Source organism: Nannobrachium achirus (assembly GCF_963921795.1).
Source record: "Nannobrachium achirus genome assembly, chromosome: 20".
NCBI lineage: Eukaryota > Metazoa > Chordata > Actinopteri > Myctophiformes > Myctophidae > Nannobrachium > Nannobrachium achirus.
The window spans coordinates 24,582,832-24,599,254 of NC_137827.1; the positions used below are offsets into that span (position 1 = coordinate 24,582,832).

General features: G+C 41.9%; 1 protein-coding gene across 1 annotated transcript in view; it reads left to right on the top strand.

Annotated features, from left to right (window-relative positions):
* mboat2a (membrane bound O-acyltransferase domain containing 2a) overlaps positions 1-16,423 on the top strand; it is a 106,302-nt gene that overhangs the window by 43,084 nt on the left and 46,795 nt on the right. The window contains exon 2 of the mRNA XM_080750748.1: positions 1,217-1,362. Within this exon, the coding sequence (XP_080606874.1) occupies positions 1,217-1,362 (146 nt within the window). The remainder of the gene's footprint in view (positions 1-1,216; positions 1,363-16,423) is intronic.

Below are 16,423 nucleotides of genomic sequence, written 5' to 3' on the forward strand. Positions count from 1 at the left end.
ATAGGGCAAGGCAAGCTGTGTTTATTACCTGGATTAAAGACTCTTTGTCCCCACGTACTGGCTTTGGGGCATTAGGTGATGAAAGAAGAAAAAATAAAACAACATTCTCTTAACCCAGCTATTCCTGGACCCATCTGACTAAAATGTTTCACTCAATAGTGAGCTCTTCTGTAAAATTACTGTAATATACTTATTGTCACCAGCTGTGTGAGAGAGTGCTGTGTGTAACAAATGTTTCCGGTTATAAAGAGCCCACACCCAGTATCAGGAAAACACTTTATCAGTCAGGCACACTTGTGTAATCTTGGATTTTAACGATTCACAGAGGAGAGCGAAGAGAGATGACATGTCTTATCATCAATCAGTTTTACGATATTATGACTTTTTAATTGGTGAAATATGAGATAATACTGTACAGTAGGTGAGAGATGCATGTACAGTGCTGTGTGTGCACGTGTGTATTAGGGCATTAACGAGTCGATTTCATTACACAAGTCGACTCCCACCAGAGAAAGTCAAAAGTCGAAGTTGAAAAAAAATCCTTTGTATTGTTTTCTATCATTATTTTTGCTCTATTTGTGTGTCTGTACAGCATTCAAACAGTAGGATTGCTTATTGTCAAGGACGGAATGATCCAATATTACAGTGCTACATTACATTTGGAATAACATGGTTCCGATGCGAGGCGTTGTGAGCATGTAGATCTGCTATTTTCACAATTTCTGCCTCTATATATTTGACAATTTGGACAATCAATGTTTAATTTGTCATTTTAGTGGTATTAAAAAGTCCTTAAATTGGCACTTAAGAAATGTGAAGATACCCTCTAAATACTTAATCTTTATGTCGGTTTGTTTACAGTTGAGTGCGAAAACAATGTTGCACATTAAGTTAATCATCTGGGGACCCCCCAAAATAATTGGGGGGTTGTGTGTGATGTGATGACGTCATCAAACGATAAAGTCGACTTCAACTCAACTTTTTTACTGAGTCAAATCGACTTGCAAAAATCACAAGTCCTTTATGCCCTAGTGTGTATGTAATATACACATACATGTGTGACGAACCCTTCAGTATAACAATTATTGTGTTTTTTTTACGATTATTGTGTTTTTTACGATAATGACTATCACTATTATCATCCCATCCCTAGCGCTGTCCCTCTACAAATGTACCGAAACATAACCTGGCCTCTGTGATGGTGTGTTGTGTGCAGGTGAACTTTGTGGTGTGCCAGCTGTTTGCCCTGCTGACGGCGGTGTGGTTCCGACTCTACCTGCACCCCAGTAAGACCAGCCCCTTCATCAGACATGTGGTGGCCACTCTGCTGGGCTTCTACCTGGCGCTCTTCTGCTTCGGCTGGTGAGTGGAAATTCTCTTCTCTCTGCTCTGTCGCTCCCTGTGACTCTATCCTTCAGTCTTGGGCTGCAGCTCTATCCCTTATTCTCTTAGCGATTATTCTGTCAAGTTTTTTTTGAATAATCGAGAAGTATCTTTTGTTCAATCATTTGTTGAATTTTTGTATCAATCTTTTTATATATCTAATAGATTTTCTGTGGTGTACGAAAATAGCAAATCTACAAGCCCAGGAAAACGTTCAACATGAAATCCTTATAGAGTAGTTAGTAAGGGTGCCGGAAAAAATCGATATGAATCGATTATCGGTTTCAACACTAGCGATACGGCCGCATCGATGCGCGTTTACCCGGATCGGTCCAAATCGCGGCCGTATCGGTCGATGTATCGGTCCTAAAGTTATTAATCGGATTCACTGGATTTTAGCATTAAATAATTAACCTGCTGTGAAACTCTGAACTTACTTACTCATCGTTTACTGTTACAAATCATTACTTCAAAAGTGAGCGCTGCTAGCACAGTCAGTGCTGCAGTGCAACGGAAAGAAAAAAAAGAAAAAGCTGCCTGCTGCTCTGTCCTCCAAATAGAACTGGATTTCTGCGTACTGCAGTCACTGTCCTGCGGGAAGCCGCAGATCTACAAGCCCACAGGGTGTTGCATGTGGATGGGTTGTAAACGTATAGATCTGCTACTTCCGACGCAGCACACTGGTGCGTGTATGACGCTCGCATGTGCGACACACAGCGACTTGTAAACAAACCAACTACGTGGTAGTTCCATCACTATTCACTATGGGTTATTCCAGTGGAGAAACGCAAGTTTGGATTTTATAAGAATGCGACAGTAATGGATTGGATAACACTTTTCCCAGTAGAACCATCAGAAGTCCCCGTGCTTGTCGACAGCAAAGGTAATAATCACAGCATCAGCTTTTATTGCAAAGGGCTACTATAGAGTATTGGTTTTCAAAGTGGGGTCCGGGGATCCCCAAGGGTCCTTGAGGGAGTTCTAGGGGGTCCTCGGCAAAATGATAGGAACCAAATGGACCCTTGGGTATGTGTAACTCAGCAGGGGAGTGTACAAATGGAACCAAATGGACCCTAATGAACCCCTTGGGTATGTGTAACTCAGGGGAGTGTACAAATGGAACCAAATGGACCCTAATGGGTCCATTTGGTTCCATTTAAACTTAAGACAAGAGCCTGATCCATGTCAAACTGGGGGTCCTTGACATTGATTTTTAAATCTGTGAAACAGATTACATTAAAGACGTGCGATTGTCCTGAGACATTCAGGCTACCTAGGCGACCTAGGTCACCTATTTGCCGATTGGCTGTCGCATGTCACATGGTAACCAAGCTAGTTTCATGATTGGGAGCGGCCAGAGCAGTATAATCAGAGAGTGGTGTCACCGCGGACACGCAACTCTCCATTCTAGGGCTCTGGGAGCGGCCTTGCGCTGTTCTTCTTCTCGAGTTTGGAAAAAAAGGATCCGTTCCGTTTGTCACATTGTTATGATCGTAAAACTATCTAGTTTAAACGTTCAGAACGTTTTCTTTTTGAACAATAAAAACATTGACAGCTAGGGGGAAAAAAATCCATGAAGGACACGGAATGCAATCGTTCACTCGCCGTTGGAAAATTGACATATATTAGACTATTCTGGATGTGTGGCTAACGGCTAACGCTAACGTTAGCTAGCGCTAGCTGCAGGCTAACGCTAGCTAGCGCTAGCTGCAGGCTAACGCAGGCATGTTATACACAATTACTCATGGAATAAAACGGCGACCCAACTCGGAATGCAATCGTTCACTCGCCGTTGGAAAATTGACTTAGACTATTCTGGATGTGTGGCTAACGCTAACGTTAGCTAGCGCTAGCTGCAGGCTAACGCTAGCTAGCGCTAGCTGCAGGCTAACGCACGAGTCACGGTGTGTAATAAATTCACTTCAACCTCGTGTTGAGCAGTTAAACCTATTTGCTACGTACGTCTACAAAAACGTTCATATTTCAAAGATAAAGTGCTTACTGAAGTCTCACAGATGTCACAGTATGGTACGCTCAAGCAGAATTACCCGTATCTTTCGTATTGTTTAATAAACAGCATTTTAATCCGATCAGACGTCATTTTCTGTTGTTTTTCAGCCATGCGACCCCATCGGTTGCGAGGTGTACTGCACTTAGATACATTAATACCTTTTGAAGGAAACGACGACCGATCGGATTAAAATGCTCCTCTTTAAATAATACGATCATTACGGGACATTCTGCTGGAGCGTACCCTATGGTGACATCCGTGAGCCTTCACTAAGCAATTTATCTTTGTAATCTGACCGTTTGTGTAGACGTACGTAGCAAATTTGTTAAACTGCTCAACAGCAGATTGTGTTGAATTCACGGTTGGCGCAGCGTAGCGTCTTTACATTTAGCCCAATAATGCTAATCTACAAAGCAATAACTGATTGATTGATTGAAGAATTTATTAGAAGTTTGCAATAGAAAAAAAGTACAGTTTCATGACAGTACAAATCACTGGTACAAGGTCAACTAGAGATCCTAGAAAGCCGAGGCTTATTTCCACAGGAACCACACTTTAAGTATCTCATATAACATTGAAAGACAGACGGGAATGGTCGATAGTGTGTGGGGTTGGCTAACTAGCTAGTACATGCTAACAGGGTTTTTTCTTTCTTTCATTTTCCTATTTCCTTTTCTGACGAAAATACGGAACCCTTTTTTGACTGATATTATATGATCAAACGGCGTATGTAGACATGTCCGTTCCAACGGTTAATGCGAACCACTTGTTTACTCAATTGGGTATTTTGTTTACGGCGAATTCTATTGCGCCTGTGGTATGCTAATATGCGCTGTTTCTTTCTCTCCGTACATGACGATTACGTTACGGCGGTTTAGTTAAGTGTTAGAGAGCGATCGAATGCTTTGCACTTTATGATGACATGATTGTAGTCGAGACTTCTCGACATGTTTTCGTTGTTTTTATACTTCATCTTCTTACGATGTGGCTCTAATATGCTGATAGCCTGAGTTGGTTGTTTGTTTTTGGTCGGTGGCCGCCATTGTGTGCCTCTGACAGGATGGACCAAACTGTGAACTCTGAACTCTGAACCACGCTCGACCTATGCGCTCGACAATTAATGGTTCTACGCTGCCTCTGCCGGCTGGGAGGTGGTATCACTACTATTTTTGTTACTTTTTCTTTTTTGGTTGTAACAGCAGCCTCTCTCGACTGGCAGGCCTTACTTTATTTTACAACTGACTCATGGACATTAGTTTTTTTTTTTTTTTTTACCTTTTAGATAAATATGTCGCCACATAGCACCTTCCCTCTGGGATTATATAACCTATTATGTTTTTGTTTTGTTTTTTTAAATTTCTGATGTCTGGGGGCTGCCTTTTGGGACCCGGTGGCAGTCCAGTATTGGGGCGTCTGGGTGGGCAGGTTAAACTTCCTGTCCACCACCATGGAGCACTACCTTCATGGTGCATTCGGCTTGGCCGGGCGCTCCAACGAGCACAATTGGCTGTGTTCGTGGGAGGGAAGTCGATTGGGGAGGAGGAACAGATTTTGTCTCTGCATTAACGGTTCCCACAGTGGTCAGGGCGCCTGTTCAGAGAGGGGTGGAACCGGGGAGGATAGCGTGTACCTCCACATGCGTTACGCCCCCCTGGTGAAGCTCCTTAATGTCAGGTGAAAAGAAGATGGTGGCATGACGGATCGGGTATCGGAGGAGACCCGTTGTTGTCTTTACCCTCCCAATGACTACTGTGGGGATTAGCAGGGATAGGTCTTAACGTAGAGTATGGGGATGGGGGAATTGGCTTGACACTAAATTGGGTATATGGAGGGAAAAAATGTTTTCTTTTATTATCTCTTAAGGGCAGGGTTTCTCTTCCTTACAACTGAATGTGTACGTACCGTGATCGCCTCAGATCTTGTGTTATTTTGTACCAATGATTATTGTGATTGGAATGTGATTTGGGGTGCCATCACTATGTGTGTACCTGCCTCATTGTGACATTGTACCTTAATAATAAAAAAGATTTGAAAAGAAAGACAGACGGATAGAACATAGTACTTTATCTAACTTTAACTAAAGTTTAAAACATACATAAACCACTTTAGCCCTATGTTATACCAAGGCTTTTTGAAAATAGCCGATCTACAAGCTCACAACGCATTGCGGTGCGACGCGTTGTGAGCTTGTAGATCTGCTATTTTCAAACATTTTGTACTTTTACTTTTGGTACTTTAAGTACATTTGGATACCAATACTTTTGTACTTTTACTCAAGTACATTTTTAATTCTGGACTTTTACTTGTAACAGAGTGATTCTACATTGCAGAATTGATACTTTTACTTAATTATAAAAATGTAGGTACTTTTTCCACCACTGTGTAAACGTTTGTGTTCTCATGCCAATAAAGCTTCTTTGAATTGAAGATTGAATTGAAGATTGCTCCCCATGTGGCGGAGTACACAATAATGGTAAATAAAGTAGCTTACTCTAAAATAATCCATCCATCCATCCATCCATCTTCAACCGCTTATCCAGCATCGGGTCACTGGGGTAACAGTTCCAACTGAGATTTCTAGAGTTCCTTAATAATAATAATTAAAATAAACAATACTAATGATTATAATTGCGACCGTCAGGTCGCAGTTACTATGAAAACCTCCACCGCCTGTCTGTCCGTCCGTCTGTCTGTCACGTCACATCACACTTTTTTGCCCCTATCCATGTGAAATTTTCCACACACAATCCTTGTCTGCCAATCCACAACCTCCACCCTTCCAGGGACCCCCGCAGCTCCAGGGACCCCCGCCAAATGTTTTAAAACACATTTTTGAATACTGCTCCTACAGTTTTTGCCCTAAAATCACACAAATCGCTACACAGTATGTCTACACTTATCTCATCGACATGGATCTGTCCCATATAGCGCCAGCATCAGGTCGATTTTTTAACACATTTTTGGACCTAAACATTTTTTTTTCTAATTTTGTTTTTTTTAAACTTTTTTTTTTTTTCCAAAAAAAAAATTTTTTTCAAACTTTTTTTACACTAACGTCGTCGTCAACACACCAATCCACAGATTTTATATTGACTGTGTGTCAATTCTTGTTTTTAGAACTACTGCAGTAGAGCCATAAGATAACAAGTAGACATGATGTGTGCCAGACTTCAAATGTTGCACTTACTTTATACTGCTGTTGTTACTGTTGTAAAGTGGATCTCTTTGAAATGATCTTATTGACTGAATAACAGCAGGCTCTTTTACTAGTTTTATTTGGTGATCTGATTTGTGGCATTGCTGAGGATTGATCTGATCTGTGGCATTGGTGAAGATGTATTTTAGTTTTTCAGTGTTATTATAGCAGCTTTGCAAAGTACAATTATTGCACTGTACTGAAGCCTGAAGGGCCAGGCCTTTTGTGTGTTTGTTTTATATTTCTCCACCTGACTAACTGTAACTGCTAAAGTGAAGCTCTTAGAAATGGGTGTGTGAGACAGATTTTCAAACCATGTCAGTAGGCTTTGTAGTTTACATTAATTCTTTTTTGTATCTACATGTCTGTGTCTATTTAGAATGAACACAACAATGACATGATACTAAAATGATTTGTCATCCATCTTTCTTTACAATTTTCTGTTATTCCTTGGTCTTTTATGAGATATCCATTATTTGAAGGTCAGCAATGCTACTTTATAGATTATAGCTTCTTAATTGAATGGAAAATTAATGTTTCATTAAACGTATGTATCAGATCACACCGTATCGCATCGAATCGTATCGAATCCAATCGAATCGCATAAAATTCCACAAAATCGAAATCGTATCGAAATTGCACCGTATCGAATCGTATCGAATCGTATCGAATCGTTCTGTATGTAAGATGTATCGTCTCTGAATCGAATCGTAGCCCATGTATCGGATACGTATCGAATCGCCTTGTAAGGGATGGATACACACCCCTAGTAGTTAGAGTACCTGTTATCTTAGTACCTTAGAGCCAGTCTATGACATTGGCACGGATTAAAGTTATCAGTCAACACTTTTTCTTATACAGTACGTTGAAAGAGTATTTATTACAATTGATTGATTTTTTTCCCCGGACACTGTTATAAGACAATACATTTTAAACATGCACAAGTTGTACACAGGACCCACACACCATCTTCCACCTGCCAAAAAAACTATTTTTATTAGTTTTATTAGTTTAGTTGGTAATTTTTATTAGTTGTTTTTTTGGTAATTTGAAGATGATGTGCAGGTCCTGTGTACATCTTGTGCATGTTTGAATTTACGTTGACCCCTGCCTACGCATCCATCGCTAAGCTTTAATCAGGTGTGCATAAGACTCTGTTGCCAAAAGACAATACATAAAATAAACTTAATACATTTAAAATAATACAAATATGAAAACAATATGTAGCGCTAGAGTGCTCGAAAAGTGCATAGGATGAAATGGGTCAAACTAGCAATGTTCTATTGCTTACATTGTAAAGTAATAGTTGAGGTTTAGAAGCCTCTAAAGCTGTCCACACAGCAACCCAATGTCAGCAGCGGTAAGTGTTGGAAAGCTAGGTTCTTGGTTTACCTATATGATCCAAATGACTGGGGTACTACAACTACACTGTCTCTATGCATTTGATATGCGTTTACCTTGCTTACTGTAAGTCCCTCTGGCTGAAGAGCGTCACATTTTTTAAGCATGCACCATTGCATGGCATGTTCATGTGTTTGTTGTTGAGAACATCACGCCATAGGTTATTTTAGCAGCATACTAGTAGCCGAGAGAGCACCAACCTTCTCACACCTTTCTCTTTTTTTATATTTGTTTTGGGGCTTTTAGACTGACAGGAAATGGGGGGAGAGATGGGGAGACAAGAGGCAAACGTCGTCTGGATCGGGAATCAAACCGGCAACGCCTTCAGGCATCAATGCCTATGTGGTATACGCCTGGACCAGTAGGCCAGCGGACGCCCCTTTTCACAACTTTCCACCGACTGATATCCCGACTGCCAGTCTGTAGCAGTCTGGTTGATGTGGGGACGGCTTTAAACACAATGGTCTCGATTATATTTCATAAAGTCTCAATCTGCAATTTCTTCAACCGCTTGGCTGAATGTAGAACATGGGTGTAGTAGAATGGCGCCTGCTGGCTTAGCGGTCCAGGTACATACCACATAGGCTCTGTGCAGCCTTGAGTCCCGTTCCCGATGCTTGTCACTCCTCTCTCTCCCTGTTTCCTGTCTATCCCCACTATCCCCTATCAATGAAGGCATAAAAAGTCCCCAAAATAAATCTAAAAATGGGTGTAGTAGAATGATATTACCTAGACATCATGGGGGGTTCCTTTCACGCTGTTTCACAAATGACAGATTGGGACTTGCCGACTCGGTTTAACAAACATTTTAAGCCGAGATTTATTTTTGCTTTAATCCCTGCATCAGTCGTCTGTGACATCATTCAGTACTATGACAGTGGCACAAAAACGCTACATTTAGATTGGCCAATCTGCAAAGCAGATTGAAAGATAGACACACAGAGATTTGTGGGTTTTCCACATATGATAGAGATATTTTAATGTGAAATTAAATATATGGAATATGGAAAATATTTGGATATTTGGTCAGCACATAGCCATAGCCTATTTCCACATAGCCATCTCTCTAGACTCTAACTTTCTGTTGCTTCCCTTCTAACCATTTTCTTATTCAGAAGTCTGATATCTGTTTAAAAAAAGAAGGTACTTTGCTATATTGTGTAATAGGGGAAGTTCCTACTAATAAAACATTATTGTAGCACGTAGGCTGTATTGAGCCACTCCTTCAAGTCATACCACACAGCTGCTCCTGTGTTGTGTTATGCTAGAGTTATATTTCATTTATTTATTTTAGAAATGTTTTAGAAATAAGCACATTGAAGCATTCTGTCTTGCAACAGCGCGCGCACGCACGTACGCACGCACGCACGCACGCACGCACGCACGCACGCACGCACGCACGCACGCACGCACGCACGCACGCACGCACGCACGCACGCACACACCTTTAATCAGACACTTCGTAGTACTGTACCAAAATAAATAATGCAGCTACTTATTCATCCTGTGGATGACTTATCACTTGGCCTATTATTACTTGCACATTCATTTTCTCATTAATTGCAGTACATTTGTATTATCACAGTTAACCGTGTCTGTGCCTTGTTACTTACTGCTCCCTGGACCCCCGGTTTAACTTGCAATTACAGTAGTTGAATTAATACCTTTCCTTTTGTATCCTTGGTCCTGTATGTTTAACCTCTGTTGTTTTTTTTGTATTTGTCCTTGTATTTTTAATCTTTGTTGTTTTGTTTTGTATTTGTCCATTTTTAACATTAAGTTGTTTTGTATTTGTATACTATTTACCCACAATGTAGTCTGATAGACACTGTATTTTGATTCTCTGTGTCCTCTACATATGGCAGAATTGACAATAAAGTTGAGTTCTCCTTGATACTACTTAAGACCTTATGTATTTAGTCGAATGGCAAATAGCAAAAATAGCCAAGTAGATAAAAGTACAAGCTCACAACCTTGTAGAAGTGCTATTTTTGAAAAATATAAATCAAATAAGAAATTAAGAAAATGTGCCCCTCCAAAAAAGGAATGCAAGGGTTAATGTGGTTACCAACTAATATATTATATCTCCATTGAAGAAATCTGTATGCAGTATATTTCTGTCTTTGATGGACTTACTGACCTCAAATAAGTCTTTTAAGCCTCTATCAGAGTCTGCGGTGAAGAGCCTACCACCGCAAATTTTAGGTGTAAAGCTTTCCACCTCAAGTCAGAAAATAAGTGAAGGCCATCATAGTCAGTCACGGTGAAGTCCTATTCACCGTGACTGACTGGTCTAGATCGACCAATCAGTGAACAGGGTGAAGAGCCTATCTGTCTGATAGTAAAAACAGAGAGATGTGTCGGGACTCGCGGTGGAAAGCTCTTCACCGCGAGGAATGACGTAACGTTGTAGTTTTATGACTCAAAAAGACTACACCGCGGTGGATAGCTCTTCACCGCGGTACCGACTCTGATAGGGACTTTAGTCTCTAGCTGTGCTGGTCTCTCTGTCTCACATGCTTCCAACTCTATTGTCTTTTCTTTCACTGTTCTCTCCACCTCTGCGCTCACCACCATCTCTCTCCCAGTGTACCACCAACCCCCTCTCTCTCTCCTTTCCTCTCCTGTCCCTCGCCCTGTCATCTTCTACCTTAACCTCACTCATCCTTGCCAAGGTAAATGGATCGATTGTGGCTGGTAATTGATATCCGATTAGAAAGCTATCGCTCTGTAATAGACAACTTGCTATACATCTGGCAGAATGCCTCCATAAGTGCCTCACATCCTGTGTGTGTGTGTGTGTGTGTGTGTGTGTGTGTGTGTGTGTGTGTGTGTGTGTGTGTGTGTGTGTGTGTGTGTGTGTGTGTGTGTGTGTGTGTGTGTGTGTGTGTGTGTGTGTGTGTGTGTGTGTGTGTGTGTGTGTGTGTGTGTGTGTGTGTGTGTGTGTGTGTGTGTGTGTGGCAGCAGCAGGCCAAAGAAACATTAGCCAGCCAGTCAACCAGCCAGGGGTGTCACACCAAATTCTGGGCCCTGGGTACAAGGATTCACTGCGGGCCCCCCATGAATGTTCTTCATAGTGGGAGGAGGTTTAAAATTTGAGTTACAAATGTTCGCTTAAAGAATACATATATTCAAAGATTTGCACACATTTTCACAACTTTTCAAAAATAGCAGATCTACAAGCTCACAGCGCTGTGAGCTTGTATATCTGTTATTGTTCAATAGCTAAAGTATAAAATAATTCCAGGCCCCTCCACCTTGGGCCCTAGTAACTCAGTCCCACTTTTCCCTCCCTTGTGACGCCCCTGCAACCAGCTGGTGGGAAAATGCTAAGCAGGTGAAATGCTACCTGGCCAGATCAGAGGCAGATCTCCACCATACATCATCATGGCTCAGCAGAAGTTGGCTGCGGTCAGATCAAGTTATTTGTTGTGGCTGGCGATGGCTATGTTGTCATTCCTGTATCCCCCAACAATAGCTTATCTGAAGCATTGTACTATACAGCGGAGAGTGGATGTTGTTCACAGCACATGGTCTGAACTTCATTTAGCCAACTGGATGGTGCTAATAAGTCTAAGGCGAACCCCATTCCCCTAATGAGAAGCACTATTTATCCCCTCCATTTTACCAAGGCATGTAAACCTCTTTGTTTAACCCACTTAGGCCTAGAATTATTGAATGCTTTAACCAGTGAAAAACAGCAGATATACAAGCTCACAGCGCGGCACCGAGTGCCGCGCTGCGAGCTTGTAGATCTGCTATTTTTGAAAAAGTCGTGAAAATGTGTGCAAATCTTTGAATATATGTATTTTCAAAGCGAACGTTTGTATAATTCAAATTTTGCTTCTGGGTGGTCCCTGGAACTAGATATTTTGAGATGCGGGTCCGTGGCCAAATACATACCATTTTGGGGGTCCTTCACATGAAAAGGTTTGAGAACCACTGACATAGTAGTCTCTCAAGAACAGACTAACTGAGCTCCAGTTAAGTGAAAAGGACCTTTTCTTTGACGACGTTTAGCCAGATTGCTGACATAGAAACATAGGTTTTTAAAAAAAACCTTAGAAGGATTCAAAAGACACTTATAGAATCGGGTCAAAATTCAAATTCACGATTAAAAAAAAATAGCAGATCTACAAGCTCGCAGCGCGGCACTCGGTGCCGTGCTGTGAGCTTGTATATCTGCTATTTTTCAATAGTTAAAGCATAAAATAACGATACACAATGATGTGTACCCGTTCTAAGTGGGTTTAATTGGACTTCCGAATCGATATGCAAACTTTATGTCCACACAAGTGGCCTAGTGGATTTTATCTGCTACAGTAACTTACACTGTATGATGAGCCCATATAAATACTTGGAGCAGACAACATTTCACAGAGCCAGCATATGGTATTTATTGTACTTGGCTGTGCGCTCCTGGCCGGGTGTTTTCTTGACACCATACCCTGCTATGTAAATTATACAGCAATTGCGGGAATAAAGAACAAATCTTATCAGTTAAATTAGAGCTTGAGCACGAGCGTTATGACACATAATGTAATGTCACGGAAGCACTAGAGTATATTGAGCCAAAAGAAAAGGAATTGTCTGTAGGAATTGTTCAAAGTTACATAACGCTCACTTGGTATCATGCAGCGGTGCATGTGCAAGGAATAAACGCAAGCACGGATGCCCATACGTACACGTGCTGCATGCACCCTTTCATGTACGTGGTTGTATACAGAATACACACGTGCACCGGCTGCAGCCTTAAGGGGGGCCTGTCTGGCAGACGCTGCACATGGCTGGCTTATTTTAGGATGTCTCATGGTTCCGTGCTATGCATACCAAGGCATAACAAACGGACACAGTATAGTTCTCTGTGATTAGGGCTGTTACGATTATGACATTTTACATGCTGATTCGTTTTCTCTCTAATAATTGCGATTAACGATTTAATTGTGTTTTTGTCGCTGGCAATTACTTTTGCTTTTAGGCTTTGAAGTTGCACATGGTAGATATGACACATAACCTAAATATACAAAGAAATTACTGACATATTTGACAACTTTATACTTAGTGGAAATAGCCGATCTACAAGCTCAATGCCGCGTTGCGAGCTTGTAGATCTGCTATTTCCACAATTCTTTACTTTAAAAAACATGGTTGAACATTTTTCAACATGGAAACGATTATGAAAAATAATCATGATTATGTCAAATAATCACAATCATGTCAAATAATTGCGATTAGACGATTATGTAATAATTGTGACAGCCCTATCTGTGATTATTTATCCACTTGCAACTCGGAGAGGTTACGTTTTCAACTTAACGTTCAGGATCTTACTGTGTATTTTTACATATCATTAAAGAAACCAGATGTTATCTCCATATTTAGAGGTCATTTCAACTTCACCGCACATGCAAACAAACAGCACGCTTCCATTGCAGCTTCAAGGTGAATTAAAGGTCGCAGCATGGTACACTACTACTGTATTCCTTTGTATGACGATTTTATTGGCAGTGCATGCTCCCGTCTTAGGGACCCCAATTGACACAAGCCCAAAAGCTTTCTTGTGGTGTTTTCCCTTTTAGTTGACCGTGTACCAGTGAACTGTACTGTTCGTTAGTCAGTCAATCAATCAATCAATCTCTCTCTCTCTATCTCTTTCTCTCTTTATCTATAGTGTAGATTTTTTTTGCAAATATTTGAATATATATATTCTGTTAAGCAATTTCTTTTTTAACTCAAATCTTTGCTTATGGAGGTCCCTGGAACAACATCTTTTTTAGATGGGGGTCCGCGGCCATATACACATCATTTTGTGGGTCCTTGACATGAAAAGGTTTGAGAACAACCGAATTATCTGCAACGTCCGTTCATCAGAAAGCACCTGTAGAATCGAACCTCAGGTCTTAATGGGTATAATTATGTAACATAATACGCCATATTCAAACTATAGTCAATGTAACTATTATCTATCTATAAATGCGACAAATCTCTGTCTGCGTGTCTGTCTGTCTGTAATCAGCGTATCTCGGGAACCGTTCGTCCCACCGGCTTCAGATTCGGCACGCGCGTTCCCCGCTGCGGCGCGGAGTGCAGTGCCGGGCCTCGACCCGACCCGACGCGCGGTTTTCCAGAACCGGCGCGAAACGTTTGGAATCTCCTTATGCGGGGCTGATTGTTGACCTCAGGCTGTTCCTGAGGAAATCGGCGCAAGCGCTGACTCATTGTGACATCACTGCAGTGCCTTGCCTCGACCCGACAGATATCTCCGTATATGGGCATAAAAGGGACACAGACTGATACAGAGATCTCCATAATAAAGGGATAAAGTTGAAAGGAAAAGAGGCTCTACGTTTCCAAGGGGCGGGTACTCTGCAAAACGCGGTTGCGGTTGGTAAACACGTGTCCGGCGGCCCACTTCCTCGCTGTCCTCCTCCCCTGCTCTCTGGGCCACTCTGCCTGCTAACACATTAAGACGGCACCCAACCCATTGTTTTATACTTTAGGTATTGAAAAATAGCAGATATGCAAGCTATTAGATCTGCTATTTTTTGGAAAGTCGTGAAAATGTGTGCAAATCTTTGAATATATGTCTTTTAAAAACTCAAATTTTGCTTCTGGGGGGTCCCCCGGAACTAAATATTTTGAGATAGGGGGTCCGTGGCCAAATACATATCATTTTGGGGGTTCCTTGACATGAGAAGTCATTTATAGAATCAACAATCAACAATATAAAAAAATAGCAGATCTACAAGCTCGGCACCGAGTGCCGCGCTGTGAGCTTGTATATCTGCTATTTTGCAATGGTTAAAGCATAAAATAATAGTTGCGTTCCCGGTCTAAATAGGCTAACACAGTGTGGCATCTGTCCCCTCCCGGAGGGCTTGATGTCACAGCATCACACTTTGGGCCCTTCAAAGACCCATCTGGAAGCCGCTCACCCCTGCTGCACAATAGCGTGTGTGCACGCGTGTGTGTCTGTTTGTGTCGGGCAGGGGGGGGGTCATCTAAGAGTCAGCGCTTGATCGTGCCACGCCTCAGGGTGCAAATGCACGTAAAAGCATCTGTACAAAAGGTGCACACACGCATGTGCGCGCACACACACTAGGGATGGGACGATGCGCGATGTTATCGTTTATCGTGATAAAAGAACACTTGCGATAATCGTATCGTGGAGATTTACTTTATCGTGATAGCGTCCTCCGTCATGCACTGGGATCAATTTACCTATTATTTGCTGAGCTGCATATCCAGTACCACTTAAAACCCTCTATATTGGTAAAAGGAACTTATAATATACGTACTTGATACAGTCTTTTTTTCACTCTCTATCAAAGATGTCTTTGCCAAAAAATTGCAGATCTAAAAGCTCACGTTTTGAGCTTGTAGATCGGGGCAAATGTTCTGCCCCAGGATAATCTATGTTGATTATCGCGATAATATCGTAAATCGCAATTTCTTTTGTCACAATAATCGTGATATGACATTTTCATATCTTCCCATCCCTAACGCACACACACACACACACACACACACACACACACACACACACACACACACACACACACACACACACACACACACAGACACAGACGCATACCTAGCCCTTGCTTGTCAGGATCGGGTATGTGGAATCTCAGACTGTGAAGCCTTGTTGTCTCCACCAGCCGAAGGCTGAGGGAGAGTATGTTTTCCCCTCCGTCCGTGTGTCCGTCCGTGCGTGCGTCCGTGCGTCCGTCCGTCCGTCCGTCCGTCCGTGCGTCCTCGCAGTTTGTGAGCGCCAAATCTCAGTCACCGTTGGCCCGGTCGCTGCCAAAGTGAGCACACACATTCCCTGGATGCCAATCTAGAACCTCTGCCCTAAATTTTTCAAATGGGCCTTTTCTAGCGCCAACTAGTGGCCAATGTTTGCTAAACACATTTCTGTGCACTACTCTTACAGATTTTGTCCAAAAATCCTACAAATCGGTAGGCAATATCTCGACAGTCATGTGATCGACACGGATCTGTCCGATTTTGCATATTCCATCCTGATTGGCTAAGATTGGCTTCCAAAGTTTGTGGGATTGAGCCGTTTTGAACAAAATGCCTCAAATCACAAACGCAAAGTGCAATTATCATGAAATCGCGCACACACGTTCCCACTAGGCCGAGGAAGAAATGCCACTTAATTTTTTTTTTATCAGCCTCATGGTGGCGCTATAACAGCCCGATTTGTGGTTTTACCTATAACTCCACCGATCAGTTTCAAACTTTGTAAGCGCACTCCCTAGAGGCTAAGGATAAACCTTTGCCCTGCATTTTTCACATCAGCCTTTTATAGCGCCACCTTTGGCCTGACTTATGTAAAACACATTTTTGGATATTACTCCTTGAGATTTTATCCAAAAATCATGCAAATCGGTACACAGTATCTCTATAGTCATGTGATCAAGTCC